At 39.3% G+C, this 26,108-nt stretch overlaps 1 protein-coding gene across 1 annotated transcript in view; it reads right to left on the reverse strand.

Annotated features, from left to right (window-relative positions):
- The window catches only part of LOC126273800 (amyloid protein-binding protein 2), a 117,629-nt gene extending 92,829 nt beyond the window's left edge, over window positions 1-24,800 (reverse strand). The window contains exons 1-4 of the mRNA XM_049977060.1: window positions 24,256-24,800; window positions 24,004-24,117; window positions 23,794-23,917; window positions 11,382-11,508 (exon numbers count right to left, since the gene is read on the reverse strand). Coding sequence (XP_049833017.1) covers window positions 11,382-11,508; window positions 23,794-23,917; window positions 24,004-24,117; window positions 24,256-24,423 — 533 coding nt within the window. The 5' untranslated portion in view covers window positions 24,424-24,800. The remainder of the gene's footprint in view (window positions 1-11,381; window positions 11,509-23,793; window positions 23,918-24,003; window positions 24,118-24,255) is intronic.
- Between the last annotated feature and the right edge of the window lie 1,308 nt (window positions 24,801-26,108).

Here is a 26,108-nt window from a genome sequence, read left to right on the forward strand (position 1 = left end):
CTTACCTTGGGGGGAAAAAAGGATAGGTATATACTAGCACACACACACACACACACACACACACACACACACACACACACAGACATGTCTGCTTGTGTCTGTATATGTATGGATGGGTGTGTGTGTGTGTGTGTGTGTGTGTGTGTGTGTGTGTGTGTGTGTGGGCGCGCGCGAGTGTACACCTGTCCTTTTTTCCCCCCTAAGGTAAGTCTTTCCGCTCCCGGGATTGGAATGACTCCTTACCCTCTCCCTTAAAACCCACATCCTTTCGTCTTTCCCTCTCCTTCCCTCTTTCCTGAAGAAGCAACCGTTGGTTGTGAAGGCTAGAATTTTGTGTGTATGTCTGTGTTTGTTTGTGTGTCTATCGACCTGCCAGCGCTTTTGTTTGGTAAGTCACATCATCTTTGTTTTTAGATATATTTTTCCCCACGTGGAATGTTTCCCTATCCTGGATTTTTCCCTGTTTAAAATACACTTTCTCTGTATTATGAAAGTATACTTTTCTTCGGAACTATAAAAATTATCAATCCTTTGAATGGTTAAGGTTTTATACACTGGCATAGAGATTCATCGAAAAAAGTGCTTTTGTAAGCCTATCATAGCTCACATCAGGTGATCTCGCCAGCTGGTGACAGCAGATATCCACAGCATCAGACACATGATTTAGTCAGCCAATAACAACATCACTGTTACATACCGCGAACACACAAATAGAGAAAAATTAATGGTTTAAATTAATATAAATAGTGTAGAAAAGCTAAGCTTTTACATATAATATTGGTCCTTCTTTTGTTTGTGTCACACTGCAAGATACTCACTAAAATGCGCTAGCAAAATTTTAAATAATGACATAAATGTCTGGTCTTCTGGATTCGAAATTCAAAGTGGTTAGAACTCAAAGTGTTAAGTTTTACAAGAGAGTCAAATGTGATTTAAGAAATTTGTCACACTTTCTCACGAGTATCATAATTCATCTTGTGTAAAACGAAATTTACTTTGAAATTAATGCTTTTCCAGTGACCTATTAGAAATAGGTACATTTCGGCAGTTGCCAGAGTGTGCCAGAAAACAGGGCGTTGCTGCACGCATACAACTATGAAGATATAAGAAGCCCTTATGTCCGTACGTATAAGCATTGATCTTCTTACATTATGTCATGAAAGAAACAGGCTATCAGAGGATACTCCAAGACCAACAGAATTTCGTACACTGCACTGACAAGGGGAAGGCCTCACACACGGCCAACCGATTTGGCTCAAATTTGGCAGGTCGCTTGTGTACAACCTAAAACGAAGGACTCTAATATATTTAGGGTCAACACTCCCGCAATTTTGAGAAAATTACCCCTAAAAGTTATGATGAGCAAACAACTCAAAATTGGAGGATCAATAGATAATTGTAAATAGAGCATTTTTCGTCATCAGGTATGGGGTCCGCAAACACAAACTTTTCCAGAAATCGAGGAAAGAAACTTTTACAACTGCCACTTCTGTACCCACATGGTAAACGCTTTTCGCCAACAGTGCCGATAGCACAACGGCCAAGGTAAGTGGCTGGGAATCGGAAAACCCTGGTTCGAATCTTGAAGAAATCTAGTAGATGTTATTCTTTTAGTTTGTATTTTTCCATATCTCAATTGATTGGGATAGGAGGGTTAATAAGGTAAGCAAATCAATAAGGAACGATAAAATAAGGTAGGCAAACTAATTTCTCAAATGCCATGAGTTAGTAAAGTATTAAACTTTTAAGCCTTGTCACATGAAAACAACTCTGAGTAAGAGTGCTGCGAATTCCTCAAGAGGGATCACAGATAGCCAAGCACGTGACACTTGTTTACGGTGAGGCACGGGATAGAATGCACGCGGGGAGAGTTATGTTGCCCCGGTTGCCTCTTCATCATATCATAGTTGTGAACTTGGAAGAGTGAAGGAGTCCAGCATGAGCCTTATAGAAGTCAATTGAAAAGAGTTGTTTTCCGTCATTAGGCTGCCACGAACCTTGCGGATACGTGTAGTGATTTTTCCATCATTAATGTGCCCAATGAAATACATTTTGTGAATGAATGCGGTGTTCTTCTGTAAGAAACATAAGACGAGTAATGTATGTAGTTTGTAGTAATTAGCTTATCTGTTTATGCCGTAGTAACTAGTTATTGTTTGTTGTGTCATATCATTCAGGTGCATAATCTGAATAATGGAGGATGTACACCCTTCGACTAGCGCTGTAATATATAGTTGAAGACTCACAGACAATGGCAAGCAGGAAGTTACCGACGTTGTGTTTTGGTTCATAAAAGTGTTACAAGACAAATGCATTATCAATGCACTACCAGAAGCAGGCAGTTCTGTTTCTCAGCATTCCAGATTGATAGGAGCAGCTATCGTTGAGTGATTTTTGGAGCTGATGAACGAAATGACTTTTGTTGATACTGATGTACTATACCATGAAGACGAAACAGAAGGTGTTTCAGTGGAAGATTCCTGACTAGTGAATCGCAAAATGGTCATAACACTTTGGAAATCTCCACGTCACTGGGAATATGTGTTTCATCTGTTCCTGATGACTATTACAAACTGGTTACCAAATGATTGAACTATGGCACTATACCCCTTGAAGTAAAAGTAAATGCAGTAATGCTAGACAGTAATCATCCAAATTGGAACTTACAAACACTGCAAAAGAATGGAGCAACAACAGCCCTGAATAGGAAGAAGGACTTGAAATTGTGGGAAAGTGATATTGTTAAAGGAGGGACAAGATACAACAAATACCAGGCGATTAATAAGTGGAGATATGATCGATTTGTCGAATCTCGTTGACATAACGAGAATACTTCAGGAATGGGCTGCAGGTGCAGTGCTTCAATATAGGGCCAACAAGGATTTTACGTTTGATGCATCATTATCTTGGGCAAGAAATTTCAAATCCGAGTATAAAATTTGTCAACGACACATCACTAAATACATCTCTCATAAGGAGGTACGAAATATAGAAGATATACAGAAAATGGCAGTTCTTTTCAGCATGCAAACAGCGTCACTTATGACCAGTTTTAATCGTGATTATGTTATAAACACCGATCTGACAGGATGCGAATATCAGGTGAACATTCGATACACGTTATCGCATAAGGGAGAAAAACGAACCCTTGTCGCAGTTGGTAGTAAAAACAAACTAACACATTTGTACACAGCGCAATATATCACAGCCTCTGGAAAAGTGTTGCGTAAGATTTACTTGTGTTTACAAGAAACGAATGTTAAGATTTGGTCCTCGGGTTATAGAAGAGGTCAATCGTTTAATCGACTTGCTGAAAAATGTTTACATTACCTGCTCCAAAGCCAGGAAACTGACGAATGCAATTTACAGAATATTTCTTGAAAATGTTTTAAACCATACGTTTCTGATAACAAGTTCTGTCTAATATTCGATTCCTGGAGTGGACACATTAATACTATGATATATGACACGGTTTTTATAGATGGCAAGGGTCAGCCGACGTGCACAGTAAAAGTAATACCACCAAACTGCACACCTGTGTGCCAACCGTGTGATGCTTATTTCTATCGCCAGTTTAAAAACTTCATTTCCGGGCTTCAGAATTGCAGTGTGCTTCTGGAAACCCAGCGAGAATTGCACAACCGCACGGATACAATGCTATTCGCAGCATAATTCATAACCAACTTTCAGCACCGATTTTTCAGGCAATGATATCATATGCATAGTACACATCAAAATTAACTCCCGAAACAGACATATTTTTAAATGTAAACCAAGTTTGTTCTCCACCAACTCTTCGGGAGGAACAGTGTAGCTGTTGAAAGATTGCATTCATTAGCTGTTCTTGGTGCCATAAGTATATTTGTTTCAAATGTTTATATGACAAGTACCATCCACTGAGTTGTTCGAAGAAAAGTGAGGACACGTAACAGCCATTGTATAGTCACATGGAGTAACATTTTAGTTGCTTAATATCCCAAGAGGTTCAAGAAATTTATTTGCCTACCTTATTATCATCATTCCTTATTGATTTTCTTACCCTATTAACCCTCCTATCCCTATCAATTGAGATATGGAAAAATACAAATGAAAAGAAGAACATCAGCATGGTTTCTTCGCACCTGGGTTCTCCGATTCCCAGCCAGTTACCTTGGCCGTTGCGCTATCAGTGCTGTCGGCAAAAAGCATTTACCATGTGGGTACAGAAGCGGCAGTTGTAAAAATTTCTTACCTCGATTTCTGGAAAAGTATTCGTTTTCGGACCCCATACCTGATGATGAAAAATGCTCTATTTACAATTATCTATCGCTCTCGCCATTGCACGTCATAAACTTTAGGAGTGATTTTCTCAAAAACGTGGGGGTGTTGACCCAAAATATCTTAGATTCCTTCATTTTAGGTTGTACACAAGCGACCTGTCAAATTTGAGCCAAATCGGTTGGCCGTGTCTGGGGCCTTCCCCTTGTGAGATGCGTAATTCGACTTCAAGTGCACAATCATATGTCCCGATTCACAATGAAGTAGGCCCCAACCTGACATTCAAGCTTTTCAGTGTGGTTCTCAGGATGCAAATTTTCTTGGAGTACAAGTACTGTATTACATCTCATTTGGTTCTTTATTGTGGCATAGTGCCATACATACCAGAAGATGAAAATATGCACTTCAAATTCAGCGAACAGTTGAAACCAGGCAATAACATGGAATGAAATACTTTCTTTCAAATGAATTCAGCCTCTGCAGAAAAGATTGATAAAAGCCAAATTTCATTAGAAAACCAACAAAAATAACTTCATTGTTCTGCAAGGTGATTAATGCTTGACTGCTAAAATGCGGAAAAAAAATAAATCTGAAAACTGAAACTAGTAACATATTTTAGCCTTCCATAATTATGTAAAACTATTTTAATTCACTTGATAGCTACCAGCCACAGAAATCTATTTAGTTTCCATTTGACGTAAGAGCTGTAAATGAAGAGCAAACAGCAAAGTCCCTAAACATAAACACCAATCACATGGAGACTAGCCCCCCTCTCCACGACAACTCAGACTGTTCTGTACATGCGTGAATCTGGTAGCCCAGGCACAGCAGAAAATTTTTTCCGGGTACCTTGTATGGCTGCTTGTTGCTAATGCTGATCCACCAAACAGGCACTCTTCAAGTAGCCATACAGGACTCAAATGCACATGAACCAACTGGCAACCGCTCAAGTGAACCTAATGTAAACAGTTGTGACATCACGCTCATTGTAAGCAGTTTGTTGTTAAGAAGTATCGCAGTCTTTGTCTTAAAGTCTTTGACACACTTTGCTATTGGCAGACACTTGTGCATGCATTGTGTTTTGTTGTTTTAAGTGGCATATTTTCTTTCCAGCTTAAGTTTTAATTTTTTCCTCCCTCTTGTTTGTGTTTTATTGCTTTGGTATTATTACGCAGTAGTGGGGTACAGTGAAATTCTTTGATAGATTATCAGTCAAAATTACAAAAATTTAACTGAAAACTAAAACAATGAAAAATTTCCATAATTCCAAAAAATTCCCAGGTTTTTTCCAGATGGAAAAATTCCAGGGTTTTTCCCATATTTCCTTAGGCTTGTATATCTTGACACCAGGTACTGAGTACTTTTGGCTATCCCTTTTTCCAAGGAGTTGCCAGGAGGGGAAAGCAGTTGAATGGTAACTATCTGCATTAAAAATCTACATCTATCTGTTAAAACAGCCAGATCGAAGCAGCCATTATGTTGGCGGGGTTTGATGGGTTCCATGTGGAAAACACCTGCTCTGATGTCACCTACTCTGATCACAGGCTTTCCCCAGGGGTGCCACTCAGCCACAGCAAAGGTCATCCGTCATCACGGTCATTGCCAGGAGTACCAATGCCCCAAATACACAGTCATCTACTACGTGGCATGCTTAGGGAGCTAGCAGCTGAGGCAGTAGAAGTATGATCCCTGTGTTGTCAGGGGCGTCTACCAAAAGAGTACGTAATGACGCAACTGCATCGGACTGGCTGCTGCATTGGCTTTTAAGTGTATAAACCTATGCAAGTACTGTGCACTGAAGATCCTTAGCACTGTAGGCTGTTGCTATGTAACATGATCTTCCTCCATTCAGTCCACAGTACAGAAAAAATTTTGAAATGTGGGTCAAACACAAAAAGGGCCAAAAAATTCCTTCAGTAGAAAAACTGAAGTGAAATAAATGGATAAAAATGTAAACGAAAGAACGTAGAACGTAGAGACGTAGATGGGTCAACATCAAAGACTGGCAACACGAGAAAGAAAGTAACAGATGTAAATATAGTTGAGGATGGGGGAATTGCAGCGCAGGAAAGGAAGTAGGTGCAATAGCTTGGGGTCCTGTGCTCGCCGCACACATATTCACGAAAGAGGCATGAGCTCTCTGAGGGAACTTTGCCTGCTTCTTGGTACCGTTTTTCATTGTATAAGTTTATAATTACTCTCATTTCTGCTACTCCTCAATACTTTAATATTTCTGCAATTTGCCCTCAAGCTCTTCCTTGCTTTCACCAAGGATACTAGAAGGTATCAGACAGATTATATAATGGTACGACAGAGATTTAGGAACCAGGTTTTAAATTGTAAGACATTTCCAGGGGCAGATGTGGACTCTGACCACAATCTATTGGTTATGAACTGTAGATTAAAACTGAAGAAACTGCAAAAAGGTGGGAATTTAAGGACATGGGACCTGGATAAACTGACTAAACCAGAGGCTGTACAGAGTTTCAGGGAGAGCATAAAGGAACAATTGACAAGAATGGGGGAAAGAAATACAGTAGAAGAAGAATGGGTAGCTTTGAGGGATGAAATAGTAAAGGCAGCTGAGGATCAAGTAGGTAAAAAGATGAGGGCTAGTAGAAATCCTTGGGCAACAGAAGAAATATTGAATTTAACTGATGAAAGGAGAAAATATAAAAATGCAGTAAATGAAGCAGGCGAAAAGGATCTCAAAAATTAGATTGACAGGTAGTGCAGAATGGCTAAGCAGGGATGGCTAGAGGACAAATGTAAGGATGTAGAGGCTTACACTGCCTACAGGAAAATTAAAGAGACCTTTGGAGGAAAGAGAGCCACTTGTATGAATATCAAGAGCTCAGATGGAAACCCACTTCTAAGCAAAGAAGGGAAAGCAGAAAGGAGGAAGGAGTATATAGAGGGTCTATACAAGGGCAATGTACTTGAGGACAATATTATGGAAATGGAAGAGGATGTAGATGAAGATGAAATGGAAGATACGATACTGCGTGAAGAATTTGACAAAGCACTGAAAGGCATGAGTCTAAACAAGGCCCCGGGAGTAGACAACATTCCATTGGAACTACTCACGGCCTTGGGAGAGCCAGCCCTGCAAAACTCTACCATCTGGTGAGCAAGATGTATGAGACAGGCGAAATACCCTCAGACTTCAAGAAGAATATATCCCAAAGAAAGCAGGTGTTGACAGATGTGAAAATTACCAAGCTAGCGGTTTAATAAGTCACAGCTGCAACATACTAACATGAATTCTTTACAGACGAATGGAAAACTGGTAGAAGCCGACCTGGGCGAAGATCAGTTTGGATTCTGCAGAAATGTTGGAACACGTGAGGCAATACTGACCCTACGACTTATCTTAGAAAATAGATTAAGGAAAGGCAAACCTACATTTCTAGCATTTGTAGACTTAGAGAAAGCTTTTGACAATGTTGACTGGAATACTCTCTTTCAAATTCTAAAGGTGGCAGGGGTAAAATACAGGGAGCGAAAGGCTATTTAACAATTTGTACAGAAACCAGGTGGCAGTTATAAGAGTCGAGGGGCATGAAAGGGAAGCAGCGGTTGGGAAGGGAGTGAGACAGGGTTGTAGTCTGTCCCCGATGTTATTCAATCTGTATATTGAGCAATCAGTAAAGGAAACATAAGAAAAATTCGGAGTAGGTATTAAAGTCCATGGAGAAGAAATAAAAACTTTGAGGTTTGCCGATGACATTGTAATTCTGTCAGCATCAGCAAAGGACTTGGAAGAGCAGTTGAACGGAACGTACAGTGTCTTGAAAGGAGGATATAAGATGAACATAAACAAAACGAGGATAACAGAATGTAGTCGAATTAAGTCGGGTGATGCTAAGGGAATTAGTTTAGGAAATGAGACACTTAAAGTAGTAAAGGAGTTTTGCTATTTGGGGAGCAAAATAACTGATGATGGTCGAAGTAGAGAGGATATAAAATGTAGACTGGCAATGGCAAGGAAAGCATTTCTAAAGAAGAGAAATTTGTTAACATCGAGTATAGATTTAAGTGTCAGGAAGTCGCTTCTGGAAGTATTTGTATGGAGGTGAAACATGGACGATAAATAGTTTGGACAAGTAGAGAATAGAAGCTTTCGAAATGTGGTGTTACAGATAAATGCTGAAGATTAGATGGATAGATCACATAACTAATGAAGAGGTATTGAATAGGATTGGGGAGAAGAGGAGTTTGTGGCACAACTTGACAAGAAGAAGGGACCGGTTGGTAGGACATATTCTGAGGCATCAAGGGATCACAAAATGTAGCATTGGAGGGCAGCGTGGAGGGTAAAAATCATAGAGGGAGACCAAGAGATGAATACACTAAGCAGATTCAGAAGGATGTAGGTTGCAGTTAAGTACTGGGAGATGAAGAAGCTTGCACAGCATAGAGTAGCATGGAGAGCTGCATCAAACCAGTCTCAGGAGTGAAGACAACAACAACAACAACAACAACAACAACAACAACAGTAAGGTTATCAACAAATCTTTTAACTGCATTGATATCCTTTCATCCTGAATTTTAAACCCACTATTGAACCTTTCTTACTTACATCATTGTTTTTTCAGTGCACAGACTGAACAGTGGAAGAGAATGACTACATCCCTGGCTTTCATCCCTTTTAATTTTAGCACTTGATTCTTGGTCTTCAATTCTTATTGTTTCTTATTGGCTCTTAGACATATTGTGCATTACCTGGCTTTCCCTATGGCTTGTCTCTATTTTTATGTAAATTTTGATCATCTTGCACCATTTTACATTGTCAATAAATCCCACATGCATGTGTTTATTGTTCTTAGGACTTGTTTCCATTATCAATCACAACGCCATATCTGTCTCTTGGTTGCCTTTACCTTGCAAAAGCCAAACTGACCATCTAACATAGCCTGCTTTCTTTTCCTTTCTTCTGTGCATTATTCTTGTCAGCAGCCCTGAATGCATGAGACATTAAACTGATGGCACAATAGTTCTCACACTTATCTGCCCCTGCTCATATTTGGGACTGTGTGGATGATATTTTCTCGAAAGTCTGACAGTATGTCTCATCTCCAATTCTACACATCAAGTTGAATAGCTGTTTGTATGCCATTTCACCCAATGGTTTTAGAAATTCTAATGGATGTTATCTGTGCCTTCTGCCTTATTCGAACTTAAATCTTGCAAAGCTTTTTTAAATTCTGATTCTTATACTGGATACCCTATGTCTTCCCTACTGATTCCTGTTTCTTCTTCTAACACATCATCAGACAAGTCCACCGCCTCACAGAGGCCTTCAATACATTCCTTCCATCTATTTACTCTGTCCTCTACATGTAACAGCAGAATTCCTCCGGCATTGTTTATGTTAACACTTTTGCTTTTAATTTTGGTGAGGTTGTTTTGAGTTTTCTATATGCTACATCAGTCTGTCCTGACAACTATTTATTTTCTATTTTTTCGGAATTTTTCCTGCACTGATTTCACCTTAGCTTGTCTATACTGCTATATTCCTGTCTTTTGCTGAGTATTTTTGTACTTTCTTCTTTCTCTGATTAATTTAAATATTTAATCTGTTGACGAAGGTTTCTTTGCAGTTACCTTCCTTATACCTACAACTGTTTGTCCAACTTCTGTAGTTGTCCTTTTTAGAGATGTCCATTCCTCTTCAACTGAACTGATTGCTGTAGTACTCATTATCACAGCATCTACAACCTGTAGTGATTCGAGAATTTCTGTGTGAATTCTAGAACCACTCAGCCCTCTACTGTCTCGAACACACGATATTCTGGATATGAGTGTGGGATGGTAGAATCCTACCTACTGCGCATCACATGTTTGTGTGTGCAGGTTTAAAATCAATTGCGGGAAGAAAGTAGACGCGCTGGACAAACAGCACCGACAAGTACCTGTCGGAGAATCCATAGATGTTTTAGTGAGTGTGTAAGGAAGAACCATGGAGTTTATACACAGCCCTTTGTTTATTGTGTCATTGACTATTGTTATTAAAACAAAGACAGTTGAAAAAGAACTCTTGAAGACTCTTGACATAAGCTTGCTATGGGCAAGACTTATTTTCTGATTCATGTTAAGAAAAGTTGTGGTATCTAAGCCAACGTTCTTTTAACCATAACTTAATTTGTTTCTGATGTTCGGCTGTACGAGAGACTTACAGGAAGTTACGTATTTATGTGGAAAGTGAGAGTTTTATTGTGTATGGAGCATAAATACATAGTTAATTGACGAAAAGTAAAGTTTGTACGTCTACTCAAGTAGAATGAGTCTAAAAAGAACTGTACCTAGCGTTATTTGACGGAGAATAAGTCAAGAGAGTTTCTAGCAGCTGGTTAGACAGTAAAGAAGAGTGGCTGCAAGTTCCAAGTAAGTCACCTCGTAAAGAAGTGGAAGGTGGTTTGGGGGAATAAGCCAACATAATCCAGATTCACACTCATACTAAGTCATTAGAAAGTCAGAAGTCTAAGAGAACTTCAAACAGACATTATCATTTCTCAGTACTTCAATTTCCCACTTATTTCAACATTGATTCTCCCTGACAGTTCTCTTAAACTGCAGCCTACGCTTCATTATTACTAAATTGTGGTCCAAGCCTACATCTGTTCCTAGATACACCTTACTATACAATACCTGACTCTGAAATGTTTGTCTCACCATGACGGACTCCAGTTGATATCTTGCCATGTCTACAGGTATTTTCCACATATACTTCCTCCTCTTGTGTGAACTACGTATTCCCTATTCCCATATTTTGGTTGCTTAGCTCAATTAAGTCTTTCTCCTCTCATTCCCACTACCAAGCTCATATTTTTCTTCAACACCATCTAAAATTGCTTTCCCTGCCATAGCATTCCAATCCCCATGGTTTTAGGTTATCTTCTACATTTACATACTGAGTTTCGCATTCAATGTCCTCATATACACTTTCTCTCTTCAGAGAGCTGTTATAGAATCAGAAAATGTGAATAAACACTTCAAGTGCTTTTGATATGTTATTGTTGTGCTGACAGTGCATCTTTTTTTTGTGCTGTTTTGTCTATCATTTATTTTAGCCCTCCCAGCAACTTCATGTTAATAAAAAAAAATTTTAAATTGGAACTTACTTGTGACAACATTCCAGCAGTTTCTGGATGCAATAAATAGACCCATCAGACATATAACAAATGTCTCTACAGGTTACCAGCACTTTTTCACTCTCAGCATACCATCCCGCATCACCAAGGAAGTTACCTGCAAAGTACGTTCTCATGTAAGAAAACTTGTAGCAGACATACTACTGACCCGCTCAGCATGTATGTAAATTAATGATAACATCAATCTAAATACTCCATTTTATTTATTTTTTTAAAAATCCATATCTCTTGGAAATACAAAGTTTGCTCTGGCTCCATCTATGAAATCACATCCAAAATAGCATCAAAATATTCAAAAGTAAGTTCATACGCATTTAGAAAATTCAGTGCAGTCACTGTGTGTTTATCTCATTAAGAAGAAGAACGTCATAGTCTGTTTTACAATTTGAAGACAACTAAACTGTACAGTTTCGCAAATTTAATCTCTCTCTTGAAAGCTCCTGCCTGTGTGTGTGTGTGTGTGTGTGTGTGTGTGTGTGTGTGTGTGTGTGTGTGTGTGAGGCGCACACGGCATTAACAATAGGGTTCATGTAGCAGCCACGAGTATTTCCATACACAATATTATAACTGTTTACTGGATGAATTTGGTTGTCCCAGATACAGTACAAACACAACATCACCTCCCCCAAATACAGGCAGTAACTACACAATCTAGAATGAAAAATGTTAATAACCTGCCTTCCTACCTAATGCAAGAAAAAAGAACTTGCAGTCACTAAAATTTCATCTAAAATCACCCTCACTGATCAGCTGTTACAAAACAACTTAAGATTTCATGTAAAACCCATTTTAATTTTTCTTGTTAATATCCCATTCCCCCCCCCCCAATGAACCATGGACCTTGCCGTTGGTGGGGAGGCTTGCGTGCCTCAGCGATACAGATAGCCGTACCATAGGTACAACCACAACGGAGGGGTATCTGTTGAGAGGTCAGACAAACGTGTGGTTCCTGAAGAGGGGCAGCAGCGTTTTCAGTAGTTGCAAGGGCAACAGTCTGGATGATTGACTACTCAGGAGGATGTCATTATCAGGAGAAAGAAAACTCGCATTCTACGGATCGGAGCGTGGAATGTCAGATCCCTTAATCGGGCAGGTAGGTTAGAAAATTTAAAAAGGGAAATGGATAGGTTAAAGTTAGATATAGTGGGAATTAGTGAAGTTCAGTGGCAGGAGGAACAAGACTTCTGGTCAGGTGACTACAGGGTTGTAAACACAAAATCAAATACGGGTAATGCAGGAGTAGATTTAATAATGAATAGGAAAATAGGAATCCGGGTAAGCTACTACAAACAGCATAGTGAACGCACTATTGTGGCCAAGATAAATACAAAGCGCACACATACTACAGTAGTACAAGTTTATATGCCAACTAGCTCTGCAGATGGCGAAGAAATTGAAGAAATGTATGATGAAATAAAAGAAATTATTCAGATAGTGAAGGGAGACGAAAATTTAATAGTCATGGGTGACTGGAATTCGCGTGTAGGAAAAGGGAGAGAAGGAAACGTAGTAGGTGAATATGGATTGGGGCTAAGAAATGAAAGAGGAAGCCGCCTGGTAGAATTTTGCACAGAGCCCAACTTAATCATAGCTATCACTTTGTTTAAGAATCATTAAAGAAGGTTGTATACATGGCAGAACCCTGGAGATACTAAGTGGTATCAGATAGATTATATAATGGTAAGACAGAGATTTAGGAACCATGTTTTAAATTGTAGGACATTTCCAGGGGCAGATGTGGACTCTGACCACAATCTATTGGTTATGAACTGTAGATTAAAACTGAAGAAACTGCAAAAAGGTGGGAATTTAAGGACATGGGACCTGGATAAACTGACTAAACCAGAGGTTGTACAGAGTTTCAGGGAGAGCATAAAGGAACAATTGACAAGAATGGGGGAAAGAAATACAGTAAAAGAAGAATGGGTAGCTTTGAGGGATGAAATAGTAAAGGCAGCTGAGGATCAAGTAGGTAAAAAGACGAGGGCTAGTAGAAATCCATGGGTAACAGAAGAAATATTGAATTTAATTGATGAAAGGAGAAAAATATAAAAATGCAGTAAATGAAGCAGGCAAAAAGGAATACAGACGTCTCAAAAATTAGATCGACAGGAAGTGCAAAATGGCTAAGCAGGGACAAATGTAAGGATGTAGAAGCTTATCTCACTAGGGGTAAGATAGATACTGCCTACAGGAAAATTAAAGAGACCTTTGGAGATAACATAAAAAACTTGTATGAACATCAAGAGCTCAGATGGAAACCCACTTCTAAGCAGAGAAGGGAAAGCAGAAAGGTGGAAGGAGTATATAGAGGGTCTATACAAGGGCGATGTACTTGAGGACGATATTATGGAAAAGGAAGAGGATGTAGATGAAGATGAAATGGGCGATACAATACTGCATGAAGAGTTTGACAGAGCACTGAAAGACCTGAGTCTAAACAAGGCCCCGGGAGTAGACAACATTCCATTGGAACTACTCACGGCCTTGGGAGAGCCAGTCCTGACAAAACTCTACCATCTGGTGAGCAAGATGTATGAAACACTTGAAATACCCTCATACTTCAAGAAGAATATAATAATTCCAATCCCAGAGAAAGCACGTGTTCACAAATGTGAAAATTACCGAACTATCAGTTTAATAAGCCACAGCTGCAAAATACTAACATGAATTCTTCGCAGACAAATGGAGAAACTAGTAGAAGCCGACCTCGGGGAAGATCAGTTTGGATTCCGTAGAAATACTGGAACACGTGAGGCAATACTGACCCTACGACTTATCTTAGAAGAATGATTAAGGAAAGGCAAACCTACGTTTCTAGCATTTGTAGACTTAGAGAAAGCTTTTGACAATGTTGACTGGAATACTCTCTTTCAAATTCTGAAGGTGGCAGGGGTAAAATACAGGGAGCGAAAGGCTATTCACAATTTGTACAGAAACCAGATGGCAGTTATAACAGTCGAGGGACATGACAGGGAAGCAGTGGTTGGGAAGGGAGTAAGACAGGGTTGTAGCCTCTCCTCGATGTTATTCAATCTGTATATTGAGCAAGAAGAAAAGGAAACAAAGAAAAATTCGGAGTAGGAATTAAAATCCATGGAGAAGAAATAAAAACTTTGAGGTTCGCCGATGACATTGTAATTCTGTCAAAAACAGCAAAGGACTTGGAAGAGCAGTTGAAAGGAATTGACAGTGTCTTGAAAGGAGGATATAAGATGAACATTAACAAAAGCAAAACGATGATAATGGAATGTAATCGTATTAAGTCGGGTGATGCTGAGGGAATTAGATTAAGAAATGAGACACTTAAAGTAGTAAAGGAATTTTGCTATTTGGGGGAGCAAAATAACTGATGATGGTCGAAGTAGAGAGGATATAAAATATAGACTGGCAATGGCAAGGAAAGTGTTTCTAAAGAAGAGAAATTTGTTAACATCTAGTATAGATTTAAGTGTCAGGAAGTCATTTCTGAAAGTATTTGTATGGAGTGTAGCCATGTATGGAAGTGAAACATGGACGATAAATAGTTTGGACAAGAAGAGAATAGAAGCTTTCGAAATGTGGTGTTACTGAAGAATGCTGAAGATTAGATGGGTAGATCACATAACTAATGAGGAAGTATTGAATAGGATTGGGGAGAAGAGAAGTTTGTGGCACAACTTGGCCAGAAGAAGGAACCAGTTGGTAGGACATATTCTGAGGCATCAAGGTATCACCAATTTAGTATTGGAGGGCAGCGCGGAGAGTAAAAATCGTAGAGGGAGACCAACATGGTGGTGGTTAGTGTTTAACGTCCCGTCGACAACGAGGTCATTAGAGACGGAGCGCAAGCTGGGGTTAGGGAAGGATTGGGAAGGAAATCGGCCGTGCCCTTTCAAAGGCCTGAAACGATTTAGGGAAATCACGGAAAACCTAAATCAGGATGGCCGGAGACGGGATTGAACCGTCGTCCTCCCGAAAGCGAGTCCAGTGTGCTAACCACTGCGCCAACTCGCTCGGTGATGAATACACTAAGCAGATTCAGAAGGATGTAGGTTGCAGTAGGTACTGGGAGATGAAGAAGCTTGCACAGGATAGAGTAGCATAGAGAGCTACATCAAACCAGTCTCAGGACTGAAGACCAACAACAACAATATGCCATTTCATAAATTCAGAAATATCTGCCATAAAATAAACAACTACCATGTTTTAACTAGTAACTGATTAATATTATCCACCAATGTAAATGGAGTAATGAAGTTTGAAATTATATTAATGGCAGTTTGTATTACTCGTGATATTACGCAGTTGAAAAATTTCCAGAATGAGATTTTCACTCTGCAGCGGAGTGTGCGCTGATACGAAACTTCCTGGCAGATTAAAACTGTGTGCCTGACTGAGACTCGAACTCGGGTTCTTTGCTTTTCACGGGCAAGTGCTCTACCTTCTGAGCTACCGAAGCACGACTCACGGCCACTCCTCACAGCTTTACTTCTGCCTGTATCTCATCTCCTATCTTCCAAACTTTACAGAAGCTCTCCTGCGAACCTTGCAGAACTAGCACTCCTGGTAGAAGTAAAGCTGTGAGGACCGGCCGTGAGTCGTGCTTCAGTAGCTCATATGGTAGAGCACTTACCCATGAAAAGCAAAGGTCCCGAGTTCTAGTCTCAGTCGGGCACACAGTTTTTATCTGCCAGGAAGTTTCAGTTAAAAAATTACTTTTCCAAAATCGGCATCTTCAGTCCATGCGCCAATGGCTTTATCATCATAATTGACATCAGGTGTTGTACATAAATACTGTCAGTACACTTAAACAAACAAAGAGTCAAATATGGTATTGTTTTATAGTAACATATTGTGTGCTTTTCTGGCTACTATATTAATGGGAAGTCATCATTAGTATACAGCAGACCCTTGTTATTTTGAAATTGGATAAACTGAAAAATCTGTCTACCTGTGCTGTATTAGCTGTTCGATCCCCGTCAGATTACATCAAAATCTACTGCTCAAACCATATTTCAGATCATTCCTACAACAAACTAAAATTTGGTCCCCACAGTACATATTCCACTCTTTATTCCTCGTCTAACTGAGTAAGTATGTACATATGTAGTCCTCTGCATTATGGTATTTTCTATTACGCATTTCACATAATCTTTCCTCAATAATGTATGGTACTGTAACTTTGCACGGATAGCCTGATTGCTTACTTATAGCTCACATGTCACTTCCACAGTGTAAGACGCAAGGGTGGGTGAAAAGAGAGTTTTGCCAACACACCGCACAAAGACCGAAACACGCAACAATCCAGAGAGCTCACTGTTTCTGGCTGTTTGTGACAGTGAATGTGTGTTTCCCCCCTCCATCATTCATAGTATGCTGCCAAAAGAGAAATGATCCACTAATGCTCTGACACTAAAACAAAAGCAGCAAATCTTACATATAGTCAACAGTGGAGAGAAGACAAACACAAGTTGCAGAATGCTTTCAGATCCCAAGTCTACCATCTCGTCAATAATAAGATCAAGGCAGAAAATAGAGGCAAGTCTTCAAAGCTGTTCATTTAGCCACAATAGCAACTGCACGAGGCCAGCCAAGCACAAAGAAGTGGAGAAGTCACTGTTTGATTGGTTCCAACACTTGCACTACAAATTCCACTGTTCAGCTCCATGCTTCCACAAAAGCCTTGTGATATCATACAGAAAAATGAAATTTCTGCATTTGTGTTTTCTGAGAGCTGGCTATGGCATATGGCAAGAGGTATAAAATCCGTGCCGTCAGTATCTGTGTGGAGGCACATATAGAAAACGGGGAAGATATGCCAATGAGTGAGTGTGGGAATTTCAATCCAAGCTCTCTCATTTGTATCACCCAAGAGATGCGTTTGATATGAATGAAACAGACATTTTCTATAACTTGATGTCTGAAAAAGCATTAAACGTCAAGGGCAAAAGACGTCATGGAGAAAAATACAGCAATGAGAGACTGACGGTGGTCTTGTGTAGTGATTCAGATGGTTCTGAGACGTTCAAGCCATTAGTGACGGGAAAGTACAGAAATCCACATTTTTTTAGAAATGTCAACCAATTCAACCTCCCATGCCACTACGAGAATAACAAAAAAAAAAAGGCTTGGATGACCAAATATATCTTCTGTGGCTGACTCTTGAAGGTTCCATGACAAATGGCTGCAATGAAGAGAGATATTTTGCTAACTTTGGGCCACTGCTCAGTACATCTGTTTGATGACCTGGAACTTCCTATCACCATCTTCTTACCAACTAACACCAAGAGCCATCTGCAACCACTGAATCAAGGAATAATATCCTCAATGAAGCACAATTACAGACATTGACTACTTATGGCTACCATCAATGCAATCAAACTGCAAGAAACAGCCTGACAATAGAATGTATTGCCAGCTATCTGTAACATGTCTGCTGCTTGGGATGAAGTTACAACAGGCAATATAACTAACTGTTTTCAGAAGACCTGGACAGCAACCGATAATGCCACTGAAACTGAAGAATAAACTGATGGCCCAACATCTGAACTTACACATAATGGTGACAAAACTTCTGTTTCTGATGCAGGATGTCTACATGGACAAGGAAAAATAATTCCTGGATTTCCCGGTTGAAAATACACTTTCTCCCGGGTGAAAATACAATTTTTCCGTGTTAAGTGACAGTATAATTTTTCTCGGCACTTATCAATCCTTTTATGGTTTATGGTTTATGGTTTTATACACCGGTGTAGACTTTCCCGGCACTTCAGAAGATGAAACTCAGGGGAAAGAAAACGTTTTGGATAGATCTTTGATGTGCAGCAACATATACACCGCATATTTCCGTGTTACGAAGGTATAAATTCGAATTCCACCAAACACCGCATGTTACTTTACGAAGCATTAAAATCGAGATTGCGACGTGCTTTTGTAAGCCAGTCACAGCTCATGTTACCTGATCTCGCCAGCTGATGACAGCATTTGACACGTGATGTAGTCAGCCAATTGCAAGATCACTCTTAAGTAGCGCGAAGACACAAATAAGAAAAAGTAATAGCTTAAATTAATGTACAATTGTTGCTACAAGAAAAGAAAAGCTATTACATACAATATTGGTCTCTAAGATTAATAAGCTGCAAGAGAAGCTAAGCTTTCACATATATTGTTGATCTTTTTTGCACATCATATATCACATAAATAAGCCAGTAAATTTTTTTAATAACGACGTAAATGTCTGATCTTCTGGGCTCGAAACTCTTCATATGGTCGTCTCCAAAGAGTTGATTTTTAAATGAGAGTCAAATGCTCTGTGATTTAAGAAATTCATCGTACACTCTCTCACATAGTTTATCTTACATAAAAGGAAATTTACTTTGAAAGTAACGCTTTTCAAAGCAACATTCGCAATATTTCTCCGTGATCTATTAGAAAGGTATGTTTCAGCAGTTGCCAGAGAGCGCCAGATAACAGGCATCATTGCACTTGCGCAGCTACGATGACGCAGGAAGCCCGCATGTTCGTACCTGTGAAACTTTAAAAGATCTTGCATTAAAAAGAATCTAATGTAAAAAACTGTCACTTCATGCTCATTGGAGGCAATTTGTTGTTAAGAAGCACTGCACAGTCTTCCTGAAGCCTTTGACACACTGTTCAGCTGGCAGACGCTTGCATGAGCACTGTGTTTTGTTGTTGTATATGTCGCATTTTCTTTGCGACTTAAGTTTTATTTTAGTTTTTTTTTTCTCTCACTTGTTCGTGTTTTGTTGCTGCAGTATTATTCTGCAGAAGCGGGATACAGTAAATTTTTTTCTTAAAATCACAAAAATTTAACTGAAAACTAAAACAATGAAATATTCCCGGAACACAAAAAGACTCCCGGGTTTTTTGCAGTTTTCTCCTGGATGAAAAAATTCCCGGGTTTTTGCTGTATCTCCCAGTTGTCCCGGGTCATAGACAACCTGTGATGCTGCTCTTCTACAGGCACCAAGTTGGTGCCCTGAGAGTGGAAGAATAGAAGCACTCAGACAACAGCTGTACTCCTGAAGAGTCAATCATCATTTCTGCTGACGGTGCAGAAGGGAATGATAATGCTTTATTGTCACCTTCCAAGGAGGAACATGAAGATATGACACCAACAACCTGCACTGAACATGCACCTGCAACTGCCGTTCTTTAGAGATTTCCGGCCACTTCTGACGTCATAGCATTTCAGGCTGCTCTCAATGTAGTATCTTCAGACAGTGCCATAACATTACGATCCACTGTCCAACAAAAATTAATACTTTGTTTTTCCAAATTGACATTTCAAAGCAAAATGTGCAACGGATGAGGACAGTTCTAATTAAAACTTACAGAGGTAAAGAACAGGATCTTGAAGTGTTTCTTAAAGTTTATCATTCGTCATGTTACACAATACCCTAATTTGATGGGTACAAATATTGTTCTACAAAATGTATGTAAGCCTTTGACAATATGTATACATACTTCCTAAATTAAACAAATTTCAGAAATACTGCTGTATAGTGGTGTCTTCTGGGCATAAACAGGTGTGACAGTTCTTCACCACAGTAAACACTTATGTGGTTGTATTTTCCTAGTGTTTGGTGCCTCAGCAATTGGAATTTCCTCGTGTGTACTCTCCTGTTTTGTCATTTGTAGTAGCTAATACTGGGATTGAATCATCTTCCTGTCATCTGAACACGAGGGTTGGAACTTGAATAGTGGCAACTATTTATTCATAACTGATACAAAAGAGTTACATGTTTGCACCTGTTACTGCCCTTCAAAGTAGTCACCAGCATTGTGTAGAACCTGTTGCCAGTGATATGGAAGGCACAGTATGCCGTTAGCAGAGCCTGTTCTGTTGATGGTGTGAATGGAGCAGTCTAAAGTTATGGTGATTCTCGTGTACAACTGCAATGGTGTTATCCTAATGCATTATGTTCCTCCATGGCAGACCATCAATGCACAGTATTACTGTTCTTTTTTGTAGCATTATTTGAGACCAGCTTTGTGAAAGAAGCGGCGACACTATCTGCACAACCCACCCACCATTTTGCATGACAATGCGGAGGCACATATAGTGCAAGCTGTGGTTTCTCTGTTCGAGCGATGGGACTGGGAAGTACTCTACCATCCACCATACTCCCCAGACCTAAGCCCTTGTGACTTTGATTTGATTCCAAAGATGAAGGAACCAATTTGTGGCATTCGCTTCAGAACTGTTCCTGAGATTCGACAGGCAGTAAATTGCTCCATTCACACCATCAACAGAACAGGCTCTGCTAACGGTAATACTAAGCCTTCCACATCACAGGCAAAGGGTTCTACACAATGCTGGTGACTACTTTGAAGAACAGTAACAGGTGCAAATATGTAACTCTTTTGTCGGTTGTGAATAAATAGTTTCCACTATTTAAGTTCCAACCCTCACACAAACTTTTCTACAAGTGCATCATATACAACTCTGACAGGACCTTCTCTCATACTTTGCCAATCTCACACTCTTGCTCATGGTCTTCATAGGTTTGTACAAGGGATTCCCCCCACCCCACACAGAATTCAGCATCAATTCAGTCAGCCACTTACAGATGTTCAACAGGACAGCTTTTTACAATATTAAATTTTGGTGTGCATCACTTCACCTGATGTTCTTTGATGGCACCTCTGACTTGTTGTCTCAATTTTACGATACATGGTGTACAATACAGCCACAATTTCATACATTTAGTACTTATGGTGAACTGAGAGCCTGATAACACAGCAACTGGATCTGTGCGACTGTTCATAATTGACAATATAAGGAAAATTATAGATTGCTGCTTACCGTAAAGATGGCACATTTGAGTTATGCACAGGTACAACAGAAAGACTTGTTACACATTCAGCCTTCAGCAAAAGCCTTCTCCAGAAAAGGAAACACACACATATTCATTCACACAAGCAATCACACCACATATACAATTACCTCCATCTCTGGCAGCTCGGACTAGAATCCAACTGTCACATGGAGCAAAAGCAGCAATCTGGAGGGGGCGGGGAAGGAATATCAGGATATGGGAGAGGGGGGGGGGGGGTGTCTGGCACAGCGTGCAGGGATTAGATAGAGGCACTAGAAGACTATCACCAAATGCAGCAACAGGAGAGGAGAAGGGAATGGGAAATATGGGCAGGTGCATTGGCAGAGGGTACTATACAATGAAGATGAGGGAACGTGAATAGAAAGGAGGTGATAGAACCAAGGGAGGTGGCTTCTGCCAACATACCTGCCCATCTTTCCCTTCCCCACTCCTCCTCTTTCCCACTCCATCTCCGCCCCCCCCCCCCTCCCCCAACTCCTTGTAACAAACAGCCTCCTGTCGCTGCACCTGGTGGCAGACTTCTCATCACACCTCCATACGGTCACTGCACATTCTGCTGCACAGAGTGCCCTTCTCTCCCACACCCATACCCTGCCACCCCTTCGCCTCCGCCCACACTCCACATTGCTACTTTCTTCCCTGTGACAGCTGCATTCACAATTTTCCAGTCCAAAAGATAAGTGGCCTTGGGAATGGCAATCAGGTCATGAGAGGTGTTTGCTTGCTTGTTTGAATGAAATGTGTATGTGTGTGTTACCTTTTCTGAGGAAGACTTTGGCTGAAAGCTAAATGCATAACATTCTTTCTCTTGTGCCTGTCTGCACCTCAACGTGTCATCTTTACAGTGAGAAGCAATCTATAATATCCCTTATGTTGTTGATATTCCAGGCTCGAGTTTCCACTGGTTGGTTCACATTTGGCTAATTTTTTGGCAAACAAACAAATCACGCACTCACAAACGAATATGTATCTAGTGCATTTTACTCAAATCCTTTTTCTTGTTAAACTAAGGGAAAATTGTCGCAACAAAATTTGCAGATAGTTTGAAGAGAGATTTTGCATAATCGTTGCTTCCTGACCCACCTGGTGCATCTATATCCATTCTCTGCAAAGTGCAAAGGTCATGGCAGAGGATACTTCTCCTTGTCTCTCACTAGGGCTTCTTTGCACTCCATTTCCATATGGTGTGAGGAAAGAATAACTGCTTAATCAGTCTAATCTTGTATTCACAATCTGATCTTCATTTATGATATTTCTATATGCTATGCAAAAAGCTTAGTCAGAAAGGCAATTTGCAGAATCCAAGATATATTAGTTCAGGAACAATGGTCTGCAAATTTGAGAATATTTTCACAATTTTACAGTCGAAAAGATAAGTGGCCTTGTGGAAAAAAAAAAAAAACATGTCTAGTATTTATATTAAGAAACACATGGAGCCTGGAACTTCATAAATAATTTCACACAGTCCCCTTAGGTACATTCTGCACAAACTGAAGGTCAACCTCAGACTGTTTTGACACTTGACTTGGAATAACCCAATTATACCAAAATGTTTCATAAATAAAAACAATTAATATATTACAGCTTCAAGGTTAAACACTTCTTTGATGAAGTCACACACATAGAATATAATTCAAGTGTACAATGATACATCCTTCAGCTCTTGATAATTGCAACTAGCATAAGTATCGAAGGTCAAGCTATTGATCACTCACTAATTTTATTCAATCCGATAAAGCTTGAAAACAAATAGCCATTTATCAGTAATGCGCTTATTTTATTCTAGTTACACTCAAGTGTTCAATGAAGATCAGTGACACTTTACATAGAAATGAAATCAACAATGACCAACCACCAGTATCTCAGATAACCCCCCCCCCCCCCCCCCAATCCGCCAAACTGCAGTGGATGTCGCTTGCTTAAGCGACAGATGTCACACCTAACACTTTTAAAATCTTTGTCTCAAACTAGGCTAATACTGGTGAGTCCATACATTTTAAAACATGAAAACAAAAGCCTCCCCATTTCTGAGAGTTCAAGTTAAATATTGGATATTTATACAATTGGTTTAGGTAGGCCTACGCCTTGGTTAATACACACAGTGAGGAGCCCTTTCCCTTTTGTTACAATACAAACTTCAATCCCTTGCCCCAACACAGGTATTACAAAATCATTAAAATTTACATACAGGAAGAAAAATATCTAGGAACAAAAGTTTCCATAAATGTAGCACAATAATTGAAAAGCAAATTACAAAATTTGGTAAGTCTCCAAGAGCATAATTATTGACATAACTCCATTATCAACGACGCAACATTCAAACTTTCTAAATATCAAAGAAACCTGTGTCGATAAGACACGAGTTACAGTCTCTAGCAACACAGCTCCAAAACGTGCAACAACCCCTTTTAAGCAACAAGACAGAGCATTGTACCCTATCTGCTTGCTATCTAGATTTCTTTAAGTTTTAGTCCTTATGATGAAAGTAAAACATCCCAGTACAAACTAGCAGCAGAATAATGTAAACAAATACATACCTAATCTGAGACCTAGATCAATCACATTTTCCCGAGATGAAGGATCTAACTGGACACTGTTACATTTACGTATATAAGCAGCAGTTAAGTCTTTTGTAATCCTTCTACTGTGGTCCATCAGAGCCTGCAAAATGCCAATTACTTTGTAAGTTATCCACAAGACAAAAACATTTTTCATCAAGGAACATTATAATAATAACAGGCACCCACCTGGAAACTTCTTAGCAGCTGCAGTCTTTTATTCGAAACTTTTAACATTGTTGAAAACACATCGATATCCGTGAACTCGAGATTCAGCAAACAGAGTGTTTGATCTTGGTATAACTGTGTAACAAAAGAAGCCAAATTACTGGCCACAATTCATCATTGCCTACAGAAGGCACAATACATATTACCCCTAAAACGATCTGTCATTCAGTTTGGAGTAATGGGTAACTGTTGGTACGATATAATCATACATACCTTGTAATATAAATCAAACAGAAGGCTGGCAGGCAATGAACGTATTTCGTCTTTAAAAGTAGAATAATTATTTACAACAGCAGCTACACCGAGTTTATAAAGCGATTCTGCTGTCTTGTAAACGTGTCGCTTGTCTGCGGCCGAATCCCCTACATTTTCTGCGGCCATTGTTTACCTACATCGACGGACGCCTATCAACACAAAATTCAACATCCAGACCCACAGCTGATGGCCATCACTGACATCAACCAGACGAAACCGAAAACAAGTCAAGCAAGATCTCTGACAGTGTTCTTTATTGTCCGCAAATGGATGCAGTTAAAACAGCGCAAGGACACTGTTGTTTGGTGAAAATTTTACCTCGCAACTATTGATTTACACGATGAGATGCGAAATAAGCAAATACACTGCAAAAATCATATGGCAAAACGTTTTCTTCATTCCTCTGTAAACAAGGAAATGGAAATACTTACGAGTTCTAGCAACAAAGAGTATATCACTATATTCATAACAATTGTACATGTTCTATTTAGCGGACAACACTGAAGCTGTTAAATTCGTTGTAGTATTATCGAGAAAACGAACACTACTTTCATAATGCAATTTAACTTAAATCTTTTTTTAAATCAAGTTCGGTGAACAGTGCAATTAAGTCTCTGATAGCAGTCTTTAAAAATAACTTCAGTAAAATGGAAATGACACTCACGTCTCCCAAAGAGGTAGCATCCATCATAAAATCCTTAGAATCTTCAGTATTCCAGTGGGTATGACATGTTCCACACCCACAAGAATCATCTCATTTTTTGGGTCTGTGGAACGAGATCTGAATCTATTCTAATCTAATGAAAAGATTTTCGTCCCTTGTGTTTGTGCTATATGCATCCTTTAACTAGAAAATGGGATTTTTCAGCGTGTTTCTTGTGTTAAGTTTGCTCAAACGCCTGTCGGATAAAAGTCCAAAAAGACTCCAGGATATTGAGTATTAAAAACGATTTTGTGTTTGCACTTTTATAGTATTTTCTTCTTGCGTTAAACCGCTCACTTTTTGACTTTTATATCTCCCAGCTAAAAGTGGTACTTTTTCAGGAATTGAATCTTCAAGAAACAAAATGAAGATTAATAAATAAACTTAAAATTGCATTAAACTAGATTATTTGATGAAGAATATATTCCTTTAATTGTTACAAAGCTGTTGTACAATCTACACAAGCTCTCATGATTTACATGTCCAATTATAAATACACAGCATAAGAGAGGAGGTCAAAAGTACCTCATGAACTTTATTATTTCCATGTTAGAAAATTATAAACTGTGTTTCACAAATGCAGTACTTCATTATTGGAGAGCTGTACAAATTTTACAAAAGAAGCATATCATTTAAGGTACTTCAAATATGCTTACCTTTTGGCTTAACTCGTGTACCATATCTTCACTCACAGTAGAACAGAATAGGACATGCTCATTTATAAACAGTGAACTCTACAGGGAGAGATGGGTGTTCATAACAAATTATAATATGAAGTATAACAGTATTATGTGGCTGAGCCAAAGAAACAGCATCCATCTAAAGAATGGCAGTGTAAAGTAATAAGAACAAGACAGGGATCTATGACACTGAAGTGATGGACATTAGATTTTACAGATCACAAACTGTTTAAATAGTAAAATGATGAGTAGCATATTATTGCGAAAAAAACCAGCAAAAAAATACACCAACTGTTAGGAATGTCTATACTCATATTCATAAGCTTTTAGAAGTTTCCCACGTAGTTGTTACCTTAATGCTTATAAGAGGATACTTAGTAATCAATTAACATTATCTTACCATACATGGTGACATGTTTGATGTGGTG

Source organism: Schistocerca gregaria, chromosome 1 (assembly GCF_023897955.1).
Source record: "Schistocerca gregaria isolate iqSchGreg1 chromosome 1, iqSchGreg1.2, whole genome shotgun sequence".
Classification (NCBI taxonomy): Eukaryota; Metazoa; Arthropoda; class Insecta; order Orthoptera; family Acrididae; genus Schistocerca; species Schistocerca gregaria.